The 26415-nt window shown below is 45.6% G+C and overlaps 1 protein-coding gene across 1 annotated transcript in view; it reads right to left on the bottom strand.

The window, feature by feature from the left end:
• The window catches only part of LOC106600236 (uncharacterized), a 129869-nt gene that overhangs the window by 56834 nt on the left and 46620 nt on the right, over positions 1–26415 (bottom strand). The window contains exons 2-4 of the mRNA XM_014191562.3: positions 14569–16389; positions 2894–3188; positions 1238–1357 (exon numbers count right to left, since the gene is read on the bottom strand). Of these exons, the coding sequence (XP_014047037.3) occupies positions 1238–1357; positions 2894–3188; positions 14569–16128 (1975 nt within the window). The 5' untranslated portion in view covers positions 16129–16389. The remainder of the gene's footprint in view (positions 1–1237; positions 1358–2893; positions 3189–14568; positions 16390–26415) is intronic.

The raw sequence follows: 26415 nt of genomic DNA, 5'->3' as shown, positions 1-26415 counted from the left end.
GAATTAGGCTAATATCACTAATTACCAATTACCAGAGCAATCTTCACTCAGGAGATCAGTCCCTTTCGGTCAACACAATGAATGAACATGCATTAGAATTCAATAACAGCATTGCAGACGCTGTATACCTACTGTAGGTGACACACTCATACCTTAAGCATACTGTAATACATACTGTATAAAACTTTTGGAGTTTTCACATATCCCCTTATGATCCGAATCCTGGAGCGTTTGATACCCTGGTCTGTTCTATAAAGTATGGCTGAAAGGCAAACGAATCCTGGCTGAAACGAATACTGGACCTGTCTGAGTAGTGGGTCCAAGATCCAGGACCAGAGTTCCTGGTGTTGTGATGTGGCAGCTCGAGTCTCATGGAACTTTTTTGCCCATTGTAAACAAGCTACCTTGCTAACGTCGTGTAGAGCGTGCATCTTGATTTTGTCACCCTGAAACGGTTATATTCAAGTCTTGTGAAAGCAAAACGTTTTCTGTAGAATTCTCACAAACGCTCCAGGAAACCGAACCAGGGTACCGAATCTCATATGTGAAAACGCCCTTAGTGTTTACTAGCTTGCAGGCTGTCAATCACGTAGTGAGGCAACAGAGGACTCAATAGAAGACTTCCCCATCTGCCTCAGGGACCTGGGGTTGACACCAAAGCCCCTCACCCAAAACACATAGCAGATTTTAGTGAGGAGACAGGTCCTCTGAGCCTTTTTAATCTCCGCCTTTAATAGTTCACAAACCTTTCCTGACATCTCCTTTGAATACAAGTCTTTTTGTTTTTCCTCCTTCAGAAAGTATAATTTAAGGCGGTTGCTGCAGTTTGTTGGATGCACATAGACTCTGGCAGTCTGAATACATTTCTGCCAGCTTGAACTGGATTAACTGAGAAGGAGCAGGAGGGGACACGCAGAGAGAAGGAATAGGGGAACAGAGATGGGGGCGAATGGGAGGGAAGTGAGAGGAGGGAATATGGGGAGGGGTGATGGCTAGGGAGGTGAGAGGAGGGAATACGGGATGGGGAGGGGGTAGATACAGAGGGATCGGTATGCATGGCAGAGAGTGTGAGGACCTGAGAGGGGGATTGAAGGAGGGAGAAAAGGGGATTGAGAAAAGAGAGAAAGAAAGCGCTGTGGGGATACACACTGCAAAAAGGTTTGAAGAGGGAGAAAATGGTTGGGAGCAGAGAGAGAAGGAGCGCGTGCACACCAAGTGGAGAGCGAGAGGCAGTCACCTGTCTGTGGGTCCACAGAGAAGAACTGCTGTCCCTGCACCAGCGTGTACACCAGTCTGGCACTGTTCCCATAGGTTGGGTCGTCAGCATCTGTCGCTGTCACCTGGATTATAGAAGTACCTGAGGGAGGAGGGGAGCAAGCAGAGGAGCGTTAAAACAACATAGCACACACACTCACACACTGACCAGACACAGCGGTACATTAGCACAGCACAACAACCAGAGAGCCAAATACTGACTGACTCCTACCTCTCTCTTTCTCCATCTCTCTCTCCTTCTCTCTCTCTCTCCCTCTCGCTCTCTCTTACCCCCTCACTCTCTTTCGGCAGCAGCGTGACAAATACTTTATTCACTTTCTTTCTCCCCTGCCGCTCACCTTCTTTCTCTCTCGATTATGTCTGTCTCACTTCATTTCTCTTCATCTCCGTCTCCAATTCCCTTTTGCTCCCTCTCTCAATCTCTCTGTCTGTCGGTTGCCCCCCTTGTCTCCCCACTGACTCCCTCATGTCCTGAATCCCTGCCTTTCCTGACAGATATGGACTTTTTTCCCACCAAATAAATCAAAGACCGTCAGCTTCATGTGAGAAATTTGAATTGTAGCAAAAAAAAAAGATATGTACAGTTTGGAAAGAAGAACTACGTTTCCCATGGGACACTAGGCTGACAAGCTCTGAGGGTAGAGGGGATTTATGGGAGCAGCTGTTGCTGTTTTCTGACATCAAAGCCCTGACAGTGTCACCGGGAGAGAGAGAGAGAGTGAGTGAGGGAGGGAGAGAAAGGGAGGTGAGGGAGGGAGGGAGGGATGTAGGTGAGGGAGGCAGGTAGTTGAGGGAGAAACTGGGTCTGACTACTGATCTATCACAGGTAGTTAACAGGCATAGGGAAGGCAAATGGAAGATGGAGAGAGAAAGGAAGGGCGAGAGGAGCGATTGTTTTGATGCACGCGGGCAGTACAAGAATGATCAGATAGACAGATCAAACAAGTTTGACTGGTGGGTTTGAAGGAACAAGCACAAGAGAGAGAGAAACCTATTGATATGCAGCCTGCTAAAAAACAGTCACAATTTGGAGTGATGATGCATTCAGACTGAGATGTATTACCAGTGAATGGCTACTGTGTGAATACCATAGTGGATTATTTCCATGTGAAATCCTGTAATGCTAAAGTAGTGGTAGAAATCAAATCCTTGTATCCACTTAAAACTAGACTTAGGGCTGAAATTCATATGACACAATGTGTTTGGAGCAATTAGGGGAGGCAAACTCAATCTCGATTCATAGTGAAAGGAGATGATGAAAGATATCTCAACCAATCTCTTCAGCAGGCTGTCGTGGTGTCAGTGTGACTACTATCATTATCCAGTTCCATCACCACTGTGGCATTGACGGTGGAAGATATTACCAGTTGTATGTAACAGCTCTTTGATAAGACTCTCACGGCGCCACTATGTGCCAGCCTCGCAACAACCCACTGTGCATTTTGAAAAACAACTTGGTAAATATTGAATCCCGGGTAAATATTGAAGCCATGATTGACTGAACAACTCAATCTGGGACCAAGCTTTGAAAAGCAAGCACACATCAAAATGTTCAAATGATTATTAAAGGAAGCAAGCAGCAGCAGATTCAAAAAAGACAACGGCTCCCTTGCAGTACCTATGTTGGCCATCTCAGGCACCGTGGCGCTGTAGGGCCCATCCTCAAACAGAGGTGGGTTGTCGTTGATGTCCTGCACTCTGATGATGAATGTGGACGAGGGCTCCAGGGCCCGGTCGGTCTGCCGGTCGGTTGCTGTGGCGATGAGGCGGTACTCGTCCTTTTCCTCGCGATCCAGGGGCTTGGTGACATGGATGTTGCCCGTCTTCTCGTCAATCACAAACACCGCCCCCGCCCCCTCGCCCCTCAGCACGTACTTGGTGCGTCCATCACCTCGGTCCATGTCAGTGTGCAGCTGAGAGAGAGAGGTAGAAAGAGAGAGAGAGAGAATGACATAGAGAGAGGAAGAGGGGTTAACCCAAGCTAGAAAATAAACGAGAACGCATCCAAGAGAAATAAAGGGGATTATACACAGTGCTTGAGGACATGAGTTTGTCTGAGGACGAGAACACTGGAACACATCCAAACAAACACCCTCTCATCTATTCCGATCCATCCATGGGGCAATGGCCATGAACTAGGATCATCATAATCGCAATATCCATAATGATGCACCAGCTCAGCTAGGCCTGCTATTCTCACAAACAGTTGTCTCTGAAAGCTCATCAAACTGTGAAATGCAGTTCTATACCGCTGCAACAATGAATGAAAGTAGGAATTTAGCAGATATTAAGTTGAGGCCTAATCAATTATTCTCCAACTATTGAGGAAGACCAGGTGTGGCAGGGGTACATGCTGTATTGATCCTGACTGCTGCTGGTTTATTGGATCAGCCCTGGCTGGTTGGTGGCTGGGGCTCTACTCAAGCGGAGCGGGGTAATAGCAGAATAGGCCCTCCATCTCCCCCTCAACGGTTTGCCTGGCCCTGCTCAGGGGATGCACTCCGCACATCAGCATTCATTCTCATTACCGCTCAAACGTGGACGGAATAGGAACCCTGATAAAAGCGCGCAAAATTAGCCCCTACTCCAAAAAAGTGTGACATTGTGAGAAAAGTGCGAGTGGGGAGCGCTTGAAAGCATCGTTGCGCGGCAACAGCTAAGCACATTTGCTAAATGAAATGAAAATGGATACTCTGATTCTAAATATTCATTAGGTTTTACAGAATCCCATTTCAAGGAGAACAATAGTGTAGATGTATGACCTCCCAGGAGGTAAACAATTCACATGGATGTTGACAAGACTGTAAACCAAATATAACCTTTTTCTAAGTTTCCACTGTCTGCAAAGTTGAGCTGAACAATTCTCTATGCATTACGTTTCCATATATTTTATCATTCCTCCTTCCACAACATGACTTCACTGCAGAGGGTAACACTCCAAGTACTATTACCACTCTATTCCAGAAATTACTAATTAACTCTATGTAAATTACAATGTCTACAAATAAATTGGCAGGCAGTGAAGCGATTTTATGGGAAGGGTGCCGGATTGAGACCCCCAAATAGACCTGAGACACCACATGGCAGCTGGCCTTGGGGTCCTTTAAGGTTGTCACGGATACTGCACTTGCAGTACATCCGGTATTATTTATTTTGGGAATCTTAACTTGGAGTACTTCTATCTTCATCCTGAATGTGTTGGTTTGGCCCGCCTGGTCTGCACACCAGTGGAGGCTGCTGAGGGGAGGACGGCTCATAATAATGGCTGGAACGGAGCGAATGGAATGGCGTCAAAACACATGGAAACCATGTGTTTGATGTATTTGATACCGTTCCATCCGTTCCGCTCCAGCCATTACCACGAGCCCGTCCTCCCCAATTAAGATGCCACCAGCCTCCTGTGCGGCACACTCAGCTGGTCAAGACCACCAGAAGGGAAGGTTTCACACTCACAAAACTAAACACATTCAGGGTTCTTAACGAAGGGGTCGTTAACGGCCTTAACGACGTGGCTTAACGAGGGGACTTAACGAGGCCCTTAATGAAGCTCCTGCCATCATTACCACAGTGAGTGGTGTCTGTGATGACAAAAGGCCGGCAAATCTCTGGCCCGGGAGGTGAGGAGAAGAGTCCTCTCAAGATGTGGCCTCTAACCTGGCCGTCACTGATCAACACACAGCACTATGGTACAACACAGGAGCCTCCATAACAGACTTCTAATCTGGCCGTCACTGTTCAACACACAGTATTATTTGGTACAACACTGGAGCCTCCCTAACACCTTCCAACCTGTCCGTCACTGATCAACACACAGTATTATTTGGTACAACACTGGAGCCTCCCTAACACCTTCCAACCTGTCCGTCACTGATCAACACACAGTATTATTTGGTACAACACTAGGGGCCTCCATAACACCTTCTAACCTATGTTCATAACATTAACCATTCGTTTTATATGGACTCCCGTTAACTCACATACCTTTCCTTTAACCAATAACAGCAACGATGAATGATCTCATCTAACATCCCAGTACTACAACAACAACAAGAACGCTGTCATGAAAGTACACGTACCTATTCACATTTACCACAACCAATAACACCCCTTAACTTCCACTGTAAGAGCCCATAACAGCCAGATGCTTCATCAAATCCATGGAAAGAAAAAAACTGTCAGCCACTGACCACATCAGAGAAATCACCAAACTCACCACGGTATCACCTGCCAGAGTAATCAGACTCAGACTTCAGCAGTGGCAGCACTGACTGAGGCGCCTGCTACTGTGTATGCAAACCTTGGCTCCCAGACCCCTAAATCACTTAAATTACTTATATTATCATAAGGTAATATGCTTATACTCATATACTCAATTTCACATTTTTGCAATAACCATACATCATAAACCACAGAAAAAGCACTCCGTGTCAACCTCTAAATCACTTAAATAACTTATAGCCGTATACTCAATTTCACATTTCTGCCTCACAATAAATCACAAAAACATGAAGAAGTAAGAAAATCCACTTTGCATCTGCGCATTAGGCTAATGAATATGTTTTCCTCGGCACGCATTCTGGGGGGGATGGTGTAGAAGGGGAAAGCTTGGTTATGGGAAATTGGTGTTGACTGAAGTAAAAGAGCACTAGCCTCCAGTGACACGGGAGGACTCGAGGCATCGTTCCACCCCACAGGGATTACTGTAGTGGGAGGTTCAATCCCCATCACACCAGGGAGAAGAATCAAAGGCTTTGGAGACAGCGTGAGGGAGGATATCCCTAGATCTTCAACTGCTCCTCGTGCACTGTTTGGTGGACTACCACTGTACACGTCATGACTTCAAAGAGCCAGGGTCCCATGATCAATGTATACCAAGTGTCTAGACGTCTAGGGCTGTTTCCGTGCCGTTCATACCAACCCACTCCTTTTGTGTCCTCGAGGGGGAGTCAACAAGGGCATAGGGGAGAAGGGCAGGGTATCAATTTGGGATGTGGTCAACAACAACTTCACTTCAGAGCCAACTTTATAAACTAGCCTTGTGGCTAAATACAGAATGTGCTCAGAGCCATGTTCTAAACAGCCTCTCAGTGTGTCTTTCTTACCCTTGCAGGACACTTCAAAGCGTAACTATGCCAGAAATGAAACACAGTGCTTCTGCTCCAGTGTGTTGCGTGGCCTGGCCGGCCAGAGCACTAATTTTAAAGACACTTGTCTAATGACAGAAGGTCAGATGGGTCTTCACCCCAGATCACCCTCCAGCTGGCAGGGCCCAGGGCCCAGGGACTGTGAGCCATGTCCGTGACCAGAGCCCCCCCCTTCTACCCTTTCTACCCCCCCCCCCCCCCCCCCCCCCCAGCACCTGCAGCCTGAGGAAACAGCTGAGCGCGGGCCAGGGCTCTGGAGCCATGACAGGGGCTTAGAGAGAAGAGGCCTAATCTACCCAGTGACACATAATTAAAGTCAACACTACGAGACGAGATGCTGTGACAGAGAGTCTGATCATCATCGGACGCTTTATCCCAGCTGGATACTCCAGATAACCAGCTGGCCCAGAGGGGTAGGGCTCTGGTCTGTTACTTCGCCCCAACCATCCTCACGCTACCCCCCCGTACCTCGACTACCCTCTATCACCAGAGTGGCTTAAAACTTCACAAGGCAGACCTGTTTGTTAGTGTCTTTTTGTTTGAAGTGTATTTCCGAGGGTTCAATTCCATCAAACCTGTGTTTAAGTATTTGAGAAATTACCTTTTTCCTACGGCCTCATACAATCACATCATAGATTTGGGTTCAGTAAAAATACCAAGGAAACTCCCCTCACCGGAGTTATACTTGGCTTCCGTGATTTTTTTTGGACTGGTTTCTTTCTGATCTTCCTCTCTAAGTGTCAACAGAACAGCAGATATGGGTCAATCGTGTGCTTAGTGAGCAAGATTGATTCAAGCCTTGCGTCTGGCCTGTATTGGAGTCTTTATATAATGTGGTTGTGTTATGGATAGTTTGTCCTGGTCTGTTGTGATCTAATTCAGTCCTGTCTTAGTGGTTTTGCAGCAACATGTCCCCCCCACTCCCCCCCCCCCTCCCCCACCACTTTGGCCAACATTTATTATTCATCAGTATTATTACCAGACCTTATCAACACAAGCCTCTTTAATACATACTATTATTATTCCCTGCCACCATGATACATTATTCACAACAAAACTGATTTTAGCTTTTATCTCGAGACTACGCAAATCCTGCTTTTGATTATCATAATCAGCTGATATATGAGAGAGAACCGTGTGGTGCTTAGTGCAGATAGTTTTTTTATCGACTAATGCCCATTCTGATGATGTATACTTCACATCATATTTTTAGCAGGAGGGCAAGTGGCAACGTGGGAAAAGGCCACCGGAGGCCTACTGTAATTCACGTCTGTACATTTAAAGGGCAAATCGCCCACATATATGCCACCGTGTGCCACTGCCAAGAGGACTGTTTCTTGCCAATGGGATTTTAGAGAGAGAAGAGGGGAATAGAAAAAAATGGGTCTGGAAGCACTGTTCAAATGTTTTCCCAATCATTTTGCATGAACCTGCATTGGGTGCATTTGTGTATTTTTGCAAATGAGTGTGTGGATCTGTCTGTTGGTTATGCATTGTGTATGCGTGTGTGTGTGTGTGTGTGTGTGTGTGTGTGTGTGTGTGTGTGTGTGTGTGTGTGTGTGTGTGTGTGTGTGTGTGTGTGTGTGTGTGTGTGTGTGTGTGTGCGCGCGTGCGTGGTGTGTGTAGAGAGATCGGCATCCCTACCCTCCGACCCGACCCGACTCACTGGCCTCCTTCAGGGGCAATGGGGGAAGTGGAGCGGATGGCCATGCAGTCTCACTCTCAGCTCAGAGGCCAGTGAACAAATATTAGCTCAAGGTCACGAGCTGCACTCACACTGGGCCATGCATAATCAGGAGTTCACCCCAGCTAGGACCTTCACTTCATATAACCACGACTTTACCCACGTGATGTGTTTAATTTGATCAAATCATTTAACCTGGATAATGCTTTTAGCTCCATAATAGCACAATTAACCCCCATGTGGGTTCAACTGTATAATAACATGGCTCACCTGGCTAACAAACCATATCACATGGTTGTATAAGTATACAATGAAAAAAAAAGTCACTATTTCACCTCCATACATATCTTACTGTACGTTATATTCTATACATGTGCTTTACGTATATTTCATCCTGTACATGTTAATGGTACGTCATTCTGGTCACGGTTGAAATGTATGTAATCATGTCATTTTTTTATCAAAGCTTTGAGTTTTGAAGTATAATATGGTCTGAGAAGAACAATACTGGCAAGCCAGACATAGCCAATCTGGTGTCACAATGTACTAGGCATACCATCTTGGGGTAAAATGGTGGTACACCATGACGGGTATCATTGTGAGTTTCTCCAGGTAAAATACTCCCTTCTCAACATTAGAGACTTAGCTATGGTAATGCTTTAAATTCATACACTCACTTTGCAAATTTGCTCGACATTATTCTGAGATTAAACACAGGCTATAAAAAGAGAAAGGAAACCAGAACAAAGGTAGAGAAAGGCAGGCTTTTGTACGCTTTGAATTTCACCTTTAATAGACTCTACAGTTTCTCCTCACGCTCTCTCCCTTTCTCTCTCACACGCTCCCCTCTCTCTCAGCTCCCACTCAGCACAGAAGTTGTTTGAATTTGCTCTCCACGGGGTTTTTTTAATATTAAACCACACTCTCTCTCTCTCATTTGCTCCACTCCCTCTCCCCTGCCTACTTTCTTTATTCTCTCCATGCACGCTGCCTCTTCCCTCTACTTACTTTTACTCCTTTACAGCCTCTCTCCTCTGGTCTCCCTTCTCTCTGTCTGGTTGAGTAGGGTTGATAGACTATGAGGTCAACTCTAGAACGCGCACGCTTCTTTCTTTTATCCTCACATGCTCTTCCGCTCTGTTAGTTGTACGCCATTAACCTTTACACACTTTCTTCCCTCATTTTCCCTCTCTGCATATCCTCTCTGCTTAAACGCTTCCCCCGTTTCCTCCTTCTTTCCATCCCTCCTTCCTGTCCCCTCTCTTCATCCCTCCATTCTACCCTTTCTGGTCTCCAAATCTGCCTTCGCCCCTGTCCCATTCCATCGTCCCATGATCCCCCTCCTCTCTCTCTCTCTCTCTCTCTCTCTCTCTCTCTCTCCTTCTCTCGCTCCCTTCCTCCCTCCTTTATCTCTCTCGCCTATCGCTCTCTCCCTCCCTCCATCTTCCTCCTCTGTCTCTAATTGCTCTCTCGCCCCTGCTGCGCTTCAGCCCTGAGGCTAAATGACATTCCCAGGGAGAGAGGAAACGTAAGAAAACACAAAGCAGTTTGGAATGAGACATTTTAGGATTATTATTGATGAGCTTCCTGCCAGCAGGTGTGTGCTGTAACTGTTGCCCCCCTACGAGCTCCTCTTCTCGTTTAACTCCCCTGCTTTCTCTCTTTCTTTTCCTCGCTCTTTGCGCATAATGAGTTCCTTGTGCATGCGTATAATTGTGTTTCGTGACTTTGTAGGGGCATTTGTGACCTATTTGTATGCGTGTGTGTGTGCATGTGTGTGAGTGCATGCGTGCGTTTGTGTGCACAGCGGTTGCTGAGTTAAACCAACATGTTGGTCTCCATTTAAGGGACAAGGAGGAGATGGTCCCCCGCTCACAGCCAAGGAGCCAATGAACAAAGAGCTGTGAAACACTGAGTTCCACACAGCCCTGAAAAAAACCCCGCGACAGCCACCAAATACCACCGCCAACACAACAAAGACTACTATCCCCTGCCCACACAAGACATACTAAACACTAGTACCGCCGTCGACATATAATGCACTTAAAACTGCCTCCCACAATCCTGATTGGTTCTCGTCTTATGGAACGCAGAAGTGTTATACAAATCCAATAAGATAAAGATTCAGAGTGTATTCATAAGGATCCCTTTTTAATATAATATTTTTTTTTACAGACAGATCAGTTCAGAGTGTTGTGTGTGCATGGAGAGTATTATGACCTAGGTAGGTTGTTTTGGGGGACAGGGATCGTATCTGATCAAATCTAACCAGACGATCTCCTATTTCGCCCCTGGTTTACCAATGACGCGCTCCAGACAGCTAGAGGGTTTTGAGTCATGCAGGTGAATGACAGCTCACGCAGCGTAGATTGAATACGCACTGGGCTCGGCAAATAAATACTTTTAAAATGCCATTTCAGCTTAGTGAGGCTCACACAGAGAGAGGAGAGCAGTGTTAGAGTTCACTCGAGCACTACTGAGGCAAACTCAAACCTTTGCTACACGCCCATCGACTCTGTATTCTATCAGTATTCTGTTTCACACTGGCACCGTTAGAATCTTAAAACCCCATTATAGAACATGTGATGACAACGCCAATTAAATTCATAATTATCACATGGCTGAGATGCTGGCTCCCCCAGATAAACATAGACATTCAGCGCTGTGCTGTGTACAGACTTTCTGCCATCAAGGTACTGTGGCATTAATCATGTTTTATGTACAACAATCCATGTTTAGGGCATGAGTTATATATAGCAGTACAGTGGGGTCTGAAATGATTGACACCCTTGCTAAAGATGAGCAAATATGACAGTATATAAAAAAAAATGATTAAAATACTGAGCAATATTGTATGCTCGAAAGAAAATTGGGAAATTATATTATACAATTGCTCAGAGAAAGATATTTTGTTTAACAAGCAAATATCTCATTTCGACGCCAAACCCACCGCTGGTTTGCAAGGCCAAAGAGGTCTATTTTCACGTCATCCAACAAATGTAAACACCTGGAGTTTGCTAAACGGCATTGGCACTTGGATTGAAACAGGTGCTTTGGTCAGATGACATGAAAATAGAGCTCTTTGGCCACGCACACCAGTGGTGGGTTTGCCGTCGAAATGACAATGCATGAACAGAAAAGAACCCTATACCTACTGTAAAATATGGTGGTGGATCGTTGATGTTATGGGGCCATTTTGCTCATGAACTTTACCCAGTAACAGGACAAAAACCTGGTTTTCTCTGCTAGTGTCACATCCTGACCAGTATAGAGGATTATTTGTATTATTTGGTCAGGGTGTGGCAGAGGTATGTTTGTTTTGTATGGTGGGTTTTTTTGTGTATAGCTTAGAGGGGTGTGTTATTTATGTGTTCCGGGGTTTTGTGGTGTATGTTTTAGTATGAGTAGGTTCTAGGTTAAGTTTTCTATGTGCAGATTTGGTTGCTGGACTCTCGAATTGGAGACAGGTGTTTCTAGTTGCCTCTGATTGGGAGTCCTATAAGTAGGTGTGTGTTTTGTTTGTCACTTGTGGGTAGTTGTATGTTAGCACTGCTTTTGTTTATCCTGCTACACTGTTCCTGTCGTGAGTTTTGTTTATAATTTTTTCCTCGTGGTCACATTTAAAATAAATGATGATGAGCACGCAATCCGCTGCATATTGGTCCACTTTGTCCGACAGCGATTTCAACATATCTTCTGACGAAGAGGTTTGTGACAGCTAGGAGGCTGAAACATGGCCTTAAGTGGATCTTCCAGTAAGACAATGACAGCAAGCACACTTCAAAATCCACAAAGAAATGGTTAATTGGCCACAAAATAAACATTTTACAATGGCTATCTCACTTTCCGGACTTGAAAACCATTGAAAAACTGTGGTTTGAATTGAAGAGGGCAGTCCATAAGCACAGACGAAGGATATCAAGGACTAGGAAGGATTCTGTATGGAGAAATAGTCTAAGATTCTTCCCAATGTGATCTCCAACTCATAAAACATTTTAGGAAAAGGCTCAGTGCTGTTATCTTCACAATCATTTTGACCCCTAACTTTTTGAGAGAAAAAAGTATTACTTGTTGAACAAATGAACAAAACCTCTTTCTTAGATCAATTGTATTAGTATACAATAATATAATTTGCTAATTTCTTTGAGCATACAATATAGCTCAGTATTTGAATTATTTATTATATACAGTCTCTTTTTTGCTCATGTTTATCAAGGGGGTCAATCATTTCAGATCCTCCTGTATATAGCAATATATAGTAACGTGTGTGTGTGTGTGTGTGTGTTTGTGTACATGTCTGTCTGTTTGTGTGTGTGTATGTACAGTATGTGTGTGTGTGCGTATGTGTGTATGCACAGTATATGTGTGTGTGTGTGTGTGTGTGTGTGTGTGTGTGTGTGTGTGTGTGTGTGTGTGTGTGTGTGTGTGTGTGTGTGTGTGTGTGTGTGCGTGCGTGCGTGTGTGTGTGTGCGTGTCTTTGACGGCTAAAACCTTGAACTGCAACACATCTGGCACAAGCACCGGCAGTCTATACAGTATATCCGTCATCACAGTCTCCATCATCGAACCATGATCATCTCTCTAATAAGGAGACGCAAAGCATCATGTCCCCATTGATCTACAGTGTGTTGCAGCTGAGCCTGCTGCCTGTACAGCCTGTAGCCTATACTGGGCCAGAGCAGGAAGATGAAACATTCATATTAAGATGTATAAAAGCATTATGCATGCATGTACAGCTCTGATACACACAGGCACACACACACACACACACACACACACACACACACACACACACACACACACACACACACACACACACACACACACACACGCACACACACACACACACACACACACACAATTGGTGTTCTGGGAGGACTCCATGTGTCAGCGATATCATATGGCACGTGTGTGGTCTGGCTGTGTTCCCTCATAGAGCTCAATACAATCTGCAGGCGTAAATACCTGCTCACCAGAGCATATTGGAACTAATGACTTACAATGCTGGCCATCTGTACCGCTGGACATTCAGCTCATGCATTTTGTCCTTGCCCGTTCTGTATCAATTTGGGCAATTTGTCATCCATCATACATCATGTACTGGAAGGCCTGATTGAGGTGCCCATATTAACCATTCCCTAATAGTCAGTAGGCTACTTACAGACTCCGGTCTTAGTCGGAGAGGGCCCCTGCCTGACAGCCTGTACAGCTAGATATAAACCGTGAAGCAATTTTGCCTAAGCGTTTGTAAAATAGGATCTGCAGACAGTGAGACATTTCCCACAGAGCGAGGCTTCTTCTCCCCTCTCCCTTTTTCCCCTCAGTGCTGTCTGACAGCTCGCAGCACTCACACAGAATCATTACTATTCATTTACTCAGCAAACTGGCCACACTGACTTATACATTAGCCATCTACAGCGCAGTGTATCAACACAGTGCAACTCTAAGGTTAAGTACAGCGAGAGCTTGTGCATGCTCATGTCCAGTCAACATGGCCTAAGTCACATCCACAGTAGTCTTTGGAAACCAATGGAGCAGGATGAGTCGGCTACACGATTGCTATAATGAATTACCAGAGCGAAGGGGGAGAAATACAGCCCCTGGTAGGTATTTTGAGGTGGTTCATATAGTAGTGATAAATCTATGTTTGTAAGGTGTATCAAGGGCAGCAAGTAGCCTAGCAGTTCAGAGTGTCGGGCCGGTAACCCGAAAGATCACTGGTTCGAATCCCCGACCCGACTAGGTGAAAAATCTATCGATGTGCCCTTGAGCAAGGCACTTAACCTGAATTGCTCCTGTAAATCGCTCTGGATAAAAGTGTCTGCTAAATGACTAAAATGTAAATGTAAATCAATCTGATTGAAATATCATTCCACCGGACCGACTGGACTGCTGGCCACGAGGGAGAAGAATTGACAGGTCCTGACCTGGACTGTAATGAGAGAAAACTTTTACTACTGCCTTCGGGATCAATTATGTCATGAGAAACTGAGCCCATTAATTCTCAAGAAGATGTCAATTCCCATTGGTGTGTGTAGATTGGTGCTAGTCATGACTGGTCCCAGGGGCCCGTATGGTTGAAGGGGTTTTGTTGAGCCTCAGTGCCTCATTGATTAATCTAACTCTTCATGAGGATTGGAGGGCACCACAGTAGACTGGTCTGCTGTAAATCAATTCCAATTGAAGGTTTACCACACATACAAAACGAACCCTGCAGCTGCTGAGGACAATGAGATAGTACCACCGGTTGAATTAGGACAGTTCAGAACTTGGGCCTCTTCAACTCTGGTCCTGGAGTTGGTGTGCAGGCTTTTGTACTTGCCCAGCATGAACACAGCTGATTCAACTAATCACGGTCTTCAGTCAGGACCACGATTAGTTGAGCCAGAGTTGGAGACCCTTGGCTGGAATAAGTTACACAAAGTGATTCATAACTCTAATGAATAGTTAATAAAGGTTCCTTACCCGTCCGATGAGCACCGGTTCAGGCCCGCTGTACTCTTCAATCACAAAGAACTGGTTCCAGATCCAGCTCCTCCTGCTGCGTGACCGAGTCCCCTCCCCATCCATTTGACCACGGCCCTCCTCCTCATCCGCCTCTTGGAACACCAGGCCCCGCCCATTCCCGGGATGGGACTCGACTGTCATCCCCCCACCGGCTGCCTTGTCCTGGCTGAAGCCCCAGTGTGTGTCTGGGTGGAGTTTGAGGACATGGCTGCTATCGATTGGCTCTGTGGCGCCACCTTCAGGGTCTTGAGTGGCAATCGGGCTGAGGATTTTGAGTCCTGGTGCGGCTGTGTGAAGAAAACTCTCCTTATGGGAATCCCCTGCCACACTCCCAGTCCCCTCTCCCTGGGGCTGTGAGGTGAACACTGAGGGAGGGCCAGCATTTGTCTGAGAAGAGATGCTTGAGGGGAGATGCTTGGCCGTGGCCGGAGGGTCAGTCTTACTGATCTTACTGATGGTCACCTCCCTGTCAGTGTCGAGACTGACCTCATTCATCGGTGTTGACAGAGGGTGAGAGGTGTGTTTGCTCTTCCAAGTGACTGTACTACCTACACCCCTCGTCTCAGAGTTGTCTTTTCCCACACCAGAATCTAGAGTGACTTCACTTAAAGTGTGAACAGCCTTTTCTAGACTTGGATCAGGATTTGTGACAGGGTTTATATGCGGCAGTGCAGTTGGATTATCCAATGCGAAGTGGTTTTGAGTAACAGCCAAATCTTGCTTCTGTAATTTTAGGGCCTCCATTGGGCTGTGATCCACATCAATCAAATCTCTCTTTCTGCTTCGGCTGCTCTTGCTCTGAAAATGATTCAAACTCGGAACACTCTGCATCTGTGAGTTCACAATCATCACCAGGTTCTCTTTTGACAGCAGTTTTAGGACACTGTAGCTGCCGGTCACATTTAATTTTCTGGTTGAATCCATAGTGAGTCCTTTGCCTTGCAGCCCTGTGGTGTGAACGCTCAGATCTGGTCTCACTCTGGATCGGGAAATGGGTTTGAATCTGGTTCTATTGGAGTGTAGGTCTGGTCTATGGTGAACTAGGAATACTTTCTCCATCCTCCCTGTTTTGGTGGGAGTCCCAACATTATTGGTACCGTTCTTGATCTTTTTAAGTTCTGTCTCCTGGACGGATTCCCTGTTATTGGGTGACACAGACAGAGTTGATTCTCCTTTTTTGATAGGGTTTTCTTCCAAGTCCAGAACTGGATTAGGTTTAAAACCCTGCCTCTCCTTATTAGATGGCATGGCTGCATGATTCTGGGGTATTTTGGGGTGAGAGATAGAGCCACTATCACCCCCCAGGTCATGACCAATTGAGTTTCTAAGAGTCACCATGGGCATCACGTTTGAATTCACGCTTGAATCCCATTGGTCCGCTACTCTGTTCTCCCCTAGCTTCAGCATGTGAGTCCCGCCCACCCCTCTTCTCCTGACAATCTTAGTGGCTGAACCTTCTCCCATAATCTCCTCCCACAGACACAGTGAGACCAATAGGAGCAGATTCCTGGTAATCATCTTGTCCTGTGGTGAGATGTCCTAGTTTGAGTGATGCTTGATGTAAGGAAATACTTGTTTTCCGGTTGTCTTCATTCTCTCCTCTATTTCTCTTCCCTTGTATCCTCCCTTTCACTCTTCCATTACGTGCCCTTCACACTGAGATGGAGGACAGGTGCCGCGTTGAATATCTTTCTCGATCTATTCACAGCTCCTCTCTGCTGGTTTTTTTCCCCTTCTTGCAGAATGTCTCATTCAGTTTCCCACGGAGGGTTGAACACCCTAAGAGAAAGGATAAAGATAATTAAGTTAAAACTTTAATCATCCCACTGTGTTAATTAAAAGTGGAGCGACACAGCAAGGTAGGTAGGATAACTCACAGATGAACAAGCAGGACAGATCAACTAACGGGGCAGAAATCACATTTACACAAGCAGCGGTGCGTCACACGGCATAGTCAGATAGTTGTTGTTACACTGAGTGAGGAAAGTGTTCGGTAGGTCGCACTGTGTTGCCATGCGCAATACTGATTTGTGCTCTTGATTTTGTGCACTCTTGTTGTTTGGAGCTTTGTGAGTTTTGTAGTGTTTTTGTTTAACTATGTGCTGTCTTGTGCAGTGTTGTGCAGACAGACCCTGTCAGTACATCCACTGGGGCATGAATGAAGTCCAAATAATCCCAAAAGACTGCTCCTTCACCCTTTCTCCCTTCCTCTCCTGCCCTCCTTCCCCATTTAAACAAATCGTTTTTTCTTAAGAAAAAACCTTACACTCCCTCATCCTCCTCCTCCTCCACCTCGTCTATTTCTATTACCACCTCTCCCACTCACCACCCGTCTCTCCAGCTCTGCCTATCTATCCATCGCCGTCTCTCCATCTTTCTCTGCCCCAGGTTTGTTTTAGTATGCTATCCCTTCCTCTGCTCGTCTTTCCTGTCCTTTCCTCATTCCCTGTCAATCATGATGCTGTCGTAGCGTCCCTCACCCTCCGTGCTCTCTCTCTCTAACTTCAATCAATCAGCCAACCCTCTCCCTTTGACGGCCCAGTGACATTGGAATTGACAGGTGTCTGGCATCCATACCGATGACACAACTTACCATTATAAAACCTATACAGTACTCATATATCAACTGGAACATTTCATATTCACAATCACAGTATTTACTGACTATAAGTACCGTGACACAAGTTAACAGGGTATCATTCATTGAATACGTCTGTGTGTATTTTCCGGGAGCGCTACTACACGTGTAGGCTAGTGCAGTTCGAAGATCCAATCAGAACGACCTCTCACCCAGGCTCAATGACACCCGCTCTGTCCAGGAGGAACATATTGTCAGGGAACTTGTCGGCCAGGCGGTCGTTGCCATGGGCACCTTGTTAACGGGCTGAGGGCAGGTAGCAGGTCAGAATATCGATGCGTGGTTGTTAGTGGTTGGGAGAAGGGTTCATTACTGGTGTCTATCTGGGATGTTGTGTCAGACTGTGCTTTCCCAGTGACTTTATGGGGTCAGTGCAGTCCTTCAACTGATCCACGTACGTACCTGGACTGTATTCTGCTGCCGCTCAGAGTGGCTCAGAGGTAGACTATAGAGCGTGACTCATTGTTCTAACGAGTGGATGATGTAACATGCAGTACCATACACTGGTGGAAAACACGGCATGTGCTACTCATGATAATAGGTCGAATGTGTTACTCATGCCGTGTCTCATGGCGATATACCCATCAATATACACCCTCATTCTGCTCCAGGTGATGCGCTTGATATCCCCCACGGTATCAGCAGGGGAGACACAGGCTGGTTGTCCCTGTGCTCATAACTACAAATCTGGAGCCTCCGGAGGGTATTTTCCTCATTTCAAAGTTGTGGGATATCGACATGTGTGAACGACATTGCTCTCCAATAGACTAATCTCTAATAGACACATTTCTACATTTAACACAATTCAGACCACTGTCCAGGTTATAATCACTGTGACAACCAACCTGTGTGATCACCAGGCCCTGGCTCCCTTACTTCCTCATCCAGACGCTGATGAGCTATTGTGTCCCTGGGATGAGAGCAGCTACCCCAGAGTTAACGGCTCCTCACAGTGGGTTAAAGGTGAGTAGGGGGCATGCGGTATGTAGACGGTGGAACACCCTCTTGTCTTTTAACTTTCCGCTGCTTCCTGCCGTGTTCCATTTACCCCCTCGGGTGCACAGAGTTTCTTGCTGAACTGATTAATTGGGGCCATAAATATCTTAATTAATTTTTCCCTTCCTTGGGCCCCAAACTCAAACGATCGTTTGGTTCGTTAGTATTAGAGGCAGATCTCCACCATCGATCGCAGGAAGCCGAGTTGCAGTGAAGGCTGTCACCAACTTAACGAGACTGAACATTTTAATTACGATTCACCTCCGTCCGTGCTGTCTAGCACTCCTTTCCTCTCTGGAGCCCCATCTCTCACACAAATGCACACATATATATAAAACATAGCCATTCTCCCCTAATTCCAGACACAAATATTCATACAAATACATAAAACACAAACACAGTCTCTTCTCAACACACACACTGCTAGACTGCAAGAAAGACACGGCCACACACAAACAACAACAAATATGTGTGTTGTTCTGTTCCGGGTAGAAAGCTCAGGGGACCGCCTCTGGACCCACAAAAGTCAGAGAAGAAAGGGAGAACTCGCCTTTCTAAGAAAGGTAGTCCAAGAACAGTCACCCTTAGAATTATGCATGGAGAAACAAACAACAGAGAGAAGAGGAGATAGAAGAGGCAGCCACGAGCAAAACAGGCCCGTCTTGGGAGACCAGCACTACGTTTTAAGAGCATAAAGCCATTGAACACACATAGCCCAGGCCTTGTCTTGAACCTCAGCAGATAAAAGCAGACCTGTCAAAACGTGTTGAGCTTTATTAAGCAGCACAGTGAATCTGGAGGATGAGGAGTCATTCCTCCTCGCTCCTCCTCAACAAAGAAGTTGAGGATAAATCTGTGCAGATGGAATTCATCTATCCATGCCCTGATTGTGTCTGGGCTGCAGGTGAAATCTGTCACAAGACGGTAAACGTGAGCGGCGAGCAACACAGCTGCACGGGCATTGGGAACGGGTCACCGGCCATTCCCTGCCAGGCCTGAAGAGGCAAATCCCCTGAGATGTGGGTTCGTCAGGACAGAGAGAGAAGAAAGAAAAGGAGGGAAAATAACAAAGGAACCAATGGAGAGTAGAACGGAAGAGTGTAATCCAGTCATCCAGACGAAGTCCTCGTTTTGATAAGTGCAGATAAGTCCACTTCTGGGCCGGCTCTGAGCTTAGAATACAAACTCATCTCCGTAATACAAAGGGAAAGAAGGGCTTATGGTCCACAGGGTCCCAGATTGGTCAAAGTGTTCTATAGCTGGGTTAAAGGTTATAGCAAAAGAACATTTCCAGCTAACAATTGGATCAAGTGAAACTGTTCACGGGAGACTGTATACAGTACCATGATTATCAGAGTATTCACAACATCCTCACATTGCTTTAAGAACCTCCAGGGAAAAGATCATTCACTCAGAATCCATTCCTACACTACTACAGCCCACTGGCATAATCTAAAATCATTACCAATCGGATTACTTTGAATTGAACACGTTTAGCGCTAAGTGTTTGAGTACAGGGATATACCATGACCCCTCTAACCATGTGATTTAGCAAATTCTCATGATCAGCGTTCACATCCATTCAAGTGTTAGATAATGAATAAACAGATTCCCTCCCTGCACTGCCTGAGTTCATTCTCATGGGAAACCACCAGAGATCTAGGTTTTTAACAAGGAGAGAAAGGTCTGTATTTGGACGGTGGAACGTGCTACCAAGCCGACTAACAAGCATTACACCTGGGCACCGTACCTCTCCTGCATTTCAATAACAAAAGTCAAAGCTTCAGTGGTCTACCCGCACAATGATAACCTAAGGTCACAGGGGTGTTTTTGTAGCAGACAGCTCTGTTGGTCTGTGTCAAGGTCTCCTGGGTAGAAATTCACCACATGGACACAGAGGAGTGGTGAGTCACTCGGGCAGCAGAGGCATTTACAGAAATTACACCTGATGCCCATCAAGACTGCCTTTCTTCCTCTTCTGCCTGGCTGTTTTCGCACATCAAACAGCTATCTGATCTTCTCAAAACTGCCTGACATTTTAGAGAACATCCTGCGTAATCTATGAACACTCTCCCTGCAGGCAAAGTGTGTGTGTGTGTGTGTGCGTGTGTGCGTGCGTGCGTGCGTGTGTGAACAGGATGTTGCTAATGCACAGGAAATTTTGTCTAACAATATCCTTGATGCATTACCAACCCACTCGGTACCATCCACAACACACACCCACACACATATACACACACATATACACACACACACACACACACACACACACACACACACACACACACACACACACACACACACACACACACACACACACACACACACACACACACACACACACACATACACACAAGTGTTGACATTGAAACCCTCGTACATCAACAAATTAAAGTTTGTCCTTCCTCATAGAAAACGGAGGTACGATATATTGTACGTTGATTGTTAAAAAGACAAAGTCTCTACTTCCTTCTCGCCTGTTTACGTTTCAAGGGCGTTACCGGGGAGCCTGCCTGCCCAGCTGGTCGAGGGGGGAACTTTTCAGAGATTAATAAACACCAAAGTGCCCAAGGTTGGAATTCGAATACATCGCAGACCAATGGATAGGAGACGACACTATAAAAAGAGAGACGACAAGGCCACAGCTGTGAAGAAGAGACCGAATAATGACACTTGATATTTTTAAGTACGCTCAAATCCATTTACAGTAGAACTCACTTTCATTAAAACCCTTCAATACTATCTCCACGGGGCAGCACAGCGAAAGGAGCACAATGGCACCGTTTTCTTACGCCTGATCCAGATCGATTGTCTTCCGCCCCATGTGCTGTTCAATAGAACGTTTCTTCCAGAACTCCCTCAGCTATGTCTCTTTTTGATTGTTAATAGTGGTGGGGGTTGTTGCCTAGTAACATACTAATGTTTTGCTATACTTAAATGGAGTCAAACGAGTCTTGTGATCAGTGGTAGTGTTTGATGCCACGCTGTACTTGTCTTGTGTGATGTTACATCAATCTAGACTAGAGCATGACTAGCATGATGCCACAAATGTTATATCATGTAGTAAGCTTTGAGGTCTGTGTCGGGCCTATGTCGGTACTTGTTTTAACGGCGTAACAACTGATGAATCATTTACCTTAGTTGTGCGCCATTGCACTAGCTTGGCGTTGGTCAGTAGGCTATAGCCCGGAGAGTTGCTATGTTGTCATGCCATATTACTGTAGCACTATATTATTATATTTGCATGGTACTGTTGAGCTGAGCTAGTTATGTGTTGTGCTCTGGGCCTCGGAGCCTCTCTCTCTCTCTCTCTCTCTCTCTCTCTCTCTCTGCTGCCACACTTTTTAATCCCCCTCGTCGGAGTCACAAAGTCCCAGCCTTATTAGCATATATCTCCCCTTCTGTCTGACTTTCATGCTCCCTCGGTCCTCTTCAGCTTTATTTCACCGGTGACAGATATTTTTGTAATGCTAATGACTTTGCCCCAATCTCAAATGCATTTTGTTTTTGTCTTTTTCTATTTGGGTCAGTTTGTTTGTTTATTTTTCTCTTATCTTTTGTATCGTAGGGAGCGGTTAAGTGTCTTCTTGTGTGCTCTCAGCTAGCCAGGTAGCATCGTGTGCGCTGTGCGCTAACAGATAGGCGACCGAGGAGCGGTAGCTAAAGCGACAATGATGAATGACCTTTGTTCAGTTTATTTTATTTTATATATGTTTTTAGTTCAGAGTTGTCGGTTGGGTTGGAGGATGAACCTTAGGGATTTCCGAGCTGCGAGTTTCCGAGTTTGGTCAGCTCAGCCTCGTGGCATGCGGTGGTGCATGAGATCAAAGTTGGTTGGGTGTTGTATTTCAGGGCCGTTTTCTGTGTTGAGCGTTGTCGCGCTGGGTGATGGTGCGCAGGTTCTCCGGCTCGCTTCCAACAAGCAGCTCAAGATGTCGAGACACACACACACACTGAGACAGAAACACACATACCCCACCAATCCCGTCCCTACCACAAGGTCAATTCCTCAGCACGGTTGAAATCATCCCACTCTGCAAGGGCAGAGGGCAAGGGACAGGTGGCTGGGGCCCAGAGGGAGACTGTCAAAGACCAACCGTAGACCACGGTCAGCTATGGGGGGGTGTATTGACGATAATGAGGAGAATCCCCTTTCTGCTAATGTACAGATCACAGGGCCACTCTTCTAAAAAGCCCTGTGCTTTTCCATAAAACTGCATCTATAGCCGTGGAGAAGCTTAAGCTGTAATCCTCCATGAAGGATTGAGTCTGCTATGGCGGCCTCTGAGACTAAGTTGAGGGTTAGAGTGTGTGTGTGTAAGTTCAAGTGTGGATGTGTGCATGCAGTATAACATTCTCCCTAATATTGGGCAAAGGCCTATGTTTGGGGATGGACCTGGAGCTGGAGAACATACGATAGAATAAGAGGGAACACATTAGTGGGTGTCTGTGTTTGGGCATGGCGAAAAGGGGATGAGAACGGGACAAGAGACGAGAAGGGTCGGTTCTTGGAGTAGAAAAAAAACAGATGGACAAAGGTGCTGACATTTCCACTAACTGACCGGACAAGTGTGCATCCTCTAGACTGGAGGATAGTATTAGACTGAGAGGGCAGAGAGTTCTGCAGCTATAAAGGACTTGGATACTGTACCTCTGTTATTATCTCCACCCCACAGACCAGCCAGGATTACTACACACTCATGTAAATGGCCACTAATACAAGGACATCACTCTCACGGACCACTACCATTAAGAGTCCTCTGAGCCAGCATTTTGCTCTTTCTTCTGATCCATCCATCCCTGTATCGCTCCAATTCTCTGTCTCTCTCTCTCACACACACACACAATATATCTCTTCCATTTCATTCCCTCCCGCTACCTCCTTTTCTCTCTCCCTCCCTTTCTCGTTCCCTCCCTCCCTCTCTCTTTCCCTCTCTCTCTTTCCCGCTCCCTCTCAGGGTATTAGGCATTCAAAGATCTCTCTCTGGCTGGCATGCGGTAGAAGTTATCAGTCCATCTCTCCCTTCCTTTTCTCTATCTCTCTAATCTTCGTTAATCTTCCAGCCCAGAGTGAAGTGAGAATTAGTTTCTCACTCTCTCTCATCAATCTCTTGCACCTTCCCCCCTCCCTTTCACCATCTCTCTCTTTCTCTCCTTGTCTCCCTCCCTCATTCACTCTCTCCCATTCTTTCACCTCTCTCCTCGTCTTTCTCACTCATTCCCGGACTCCACTCTTCCTGCTTCATTCCTCTCTCCGTGTCTCCATTTCTCATTCCTCCTTTGCTATTCTAACTGAACACCTCTCTCTCCCTATCCCATCTCCCTCCATCCCTCTTCCGCTCTCCTCCCTGCAAAGTCGACCAGTGTGAGTCGATTAACCCTGCAGTGTGTCCTTCTCTGTCACCCTGCCACATGCGCCGCATGGCCCCAGCCAGTCAGAGGGTAAAGACACGATGACTTCCATCCATCCACCATTGTGAATCACTCCACAGAAAGAAAAGCACAGGGAAGGGCTATCCTGCCCTCAAAACAAAACCTCTGTTGTCAGGCTACTAGGTCATAATTAGATAATGTCCCCTACAGAAGGCCTTCAGACCACAGACACACACAGGAAATACACCCTGTACTTCCTGTTGTTTACAATATGACAGACTGTCCAACTAAAACCTGTCACAGTATAGGGCAATTGTAACATGGCACTGTGTTTTTCAAGATTCTGGTCCCAATTAATTGCGCAAAAAAGAAAACACCCTCACTGCAGGTACATTGGGAATGTTTACGCTGTATGTCAAGGACAGGTGTACTTTTGAGTCATTATCCACTAACAATGTCTCCAAGGAGGAACAGCTTGCGGGTGTCAGTTTTAACACCGTTAACACATCCTATACAGCATAAATACTCCTATAACATGGTTTTCCTGTTCCTGAGATTGACCGAAGTGAGGCCTCAATCACATCTGCTATTGTTGTAGAATATATAGCTACTGTAAGGAATGTACAGTATCTGCTGTACTAGCAGCCTTGGGGCTCTATTTTAGGCTGGCGTTAAGGCGGCGCTAACGTCAAACGCACATTAGTTAGCAATTGCGCCGTGTAAAAACTGGCGCACTGGCATTTACCCGGCCCTAACACCAGGCTCGGGCAATTTACTGTCTTATATCAGTGTGTCCTTAAAAACATGATCCAAAGTGCTAATTTTAGTTAGCGCTGATAGAGATATTTAAGGCCAACCAAAAGCGGTAACACAGTTGGTTATGGCAACATGAATTTTGACAGTGGAAACACAGCCTATACACCCGGGACACACACTGCCGATATGAGCATGGAACAAGAGTAGGCCAATGTGCTTTTGGTGCCTGTATACGTATTTACAAACATATATATATATTTTTTTTAATCCACTTTGTTTTATTTGATTAAAAACCAAGCATAGCCTCCCTTCCTCTCAATTAAGGCTTTTTTTTTGTCTGCCCAATGAAATCGCAAAGTAGTCAAGACCTTCGATGAAGGGTTTGGCTCCTAAGACCGATTGGAAATAAATCTTAATCACCAAAGCTTTATTAAAACATCTAGTAAAACAGCGAGCTGACGTTCCCTTTTGATCGATGCATTGTAGGCAGGCCCACATTATTTTTGCCACGCAGGTCCCGTATTGGACTTGCGTAAAACCCCACCATTATGTAGGCTATGTGTCCATGCCCATCATGAAAGGAGAGATGAGAACCTCAGTGAATACCGATGAAACCTTATATTAAGAAGTTATTTGTAATCTGTAAAAATGGCTTTTTTTCTGTTTCATATGTTCAAAACCCAAGCCCTCCTTTAGGTCTACTATAACGAAGGCTAGTTCGACAGAAATGCGTGTCTTTTTTTATCCTGGGGATTTGATGATATCATTACATTTGACATTTATTTATTGTTGTTGTTTTTTGCTAAACTGATTGCTTGTTTTTCGTAACATTGTATTACAACCAAACTTAATAGAATGATTCACCTTCCTGGTTTTACGTTGACAACGTCCGTCCGTGGCACGCTTGCAGTGCAACTGATGGAGATGTGTGACTACCATCTGATCTGTAAATGGTTCCGATTATGTTCATAAAACATAGGCCTATTTAGGAGCAGTATACAGACGGTGGGTCGACATTCTCCCTTCTCTTATAATGGATCTTTGTCCAGCTCCTGTTAAAAGTTTGGATGTGTGTAAAAACCCTCCATAGTCTTCATTGTTGTAATATTATATGCCAACGGGGAGAAAGTAAGGTGCCTGTAAGTGTGACATAGCCTATTTAAAATAAGTTGTTATTTTGTTTAGTTTAGAATTTGATTCGAATTATTCGTTCTCTTTTTAGGCCTTTTCAATAATGAATTGAATCTTGCTTATTGACAATGTTTGGCATGCAATTACTTAGAACAATGAGGACTGCAAATGGTTTCAAGTTAACCTATTTAGCAAAGATGGGATAGGTCTACATTTTTGTTATTTATGTTCTGTAAGCCAAACTATAACGGACCAACATTGGAATTGGATTTGATTCCAAGGTAACACATAAAAGACAGTAAATACACAACCTGAAGCAACTACATATTTCTCCATGGAGCACGTTCTGATTGGCCGGTGAGGGGCCCGAGACTCGACACGCCCACAACGTGTTCATTCATCAAAACCCAGCCCTTTCGTGCTGCCGCCAGCAAGTGCGATGATAACTGCGACAGTGAAAATAGCTCAAATATTTGACACGCCCCTGAACCTATAGAGCTACCGCCTGCGTTAGGTTTGTTAAAATAGGCCCCTTGAAGAGAGTCATAAAGAGACATGAGAGAGAAAGATCCCGATGAAGGCAAGAAAACACATTAACGCAGAGAGCAAAAGATGTAGTGAAATAAATGAAGAATGGAGGGAGGGGGATAAACAGATAAGGAGCGCTAGTACGTGATGGGCGACAAAGTTAAAACGATAGAGGGATGAGGGAAGAGGTTGACATGGGTTAATCCTCCCCATTCCCTACCATTCCCGGGAAAAAGGAGGGACAGCAAATGAGAAGGAGGGAGATGGCTAGGAGGAGAGGGAGAGAGGGGGGGGATCAACGTAGAGCTTAACCTATTGCTGCTGATTAGGTAGTGGAAGAATGCTGGGTCAGGTTGTTTAATCATGATTGGATTTGCTCTGCA

Source organism: Salmo salar, chromosome 03 (assembly GCF_965601325.2).
Source record: "Salmo salar chromosome 03, fSalSal1, whole genome shotgun sequence".
Lineage (NCBI taxonomy): Eukaryota > Metazoa > Chordata > Actinopteri > Salmoniformes > Salmonidae > Salmo > Salmo salar.
This window is presented reverse-complemented; position numbering and strand designations above follow the sequence as displayed.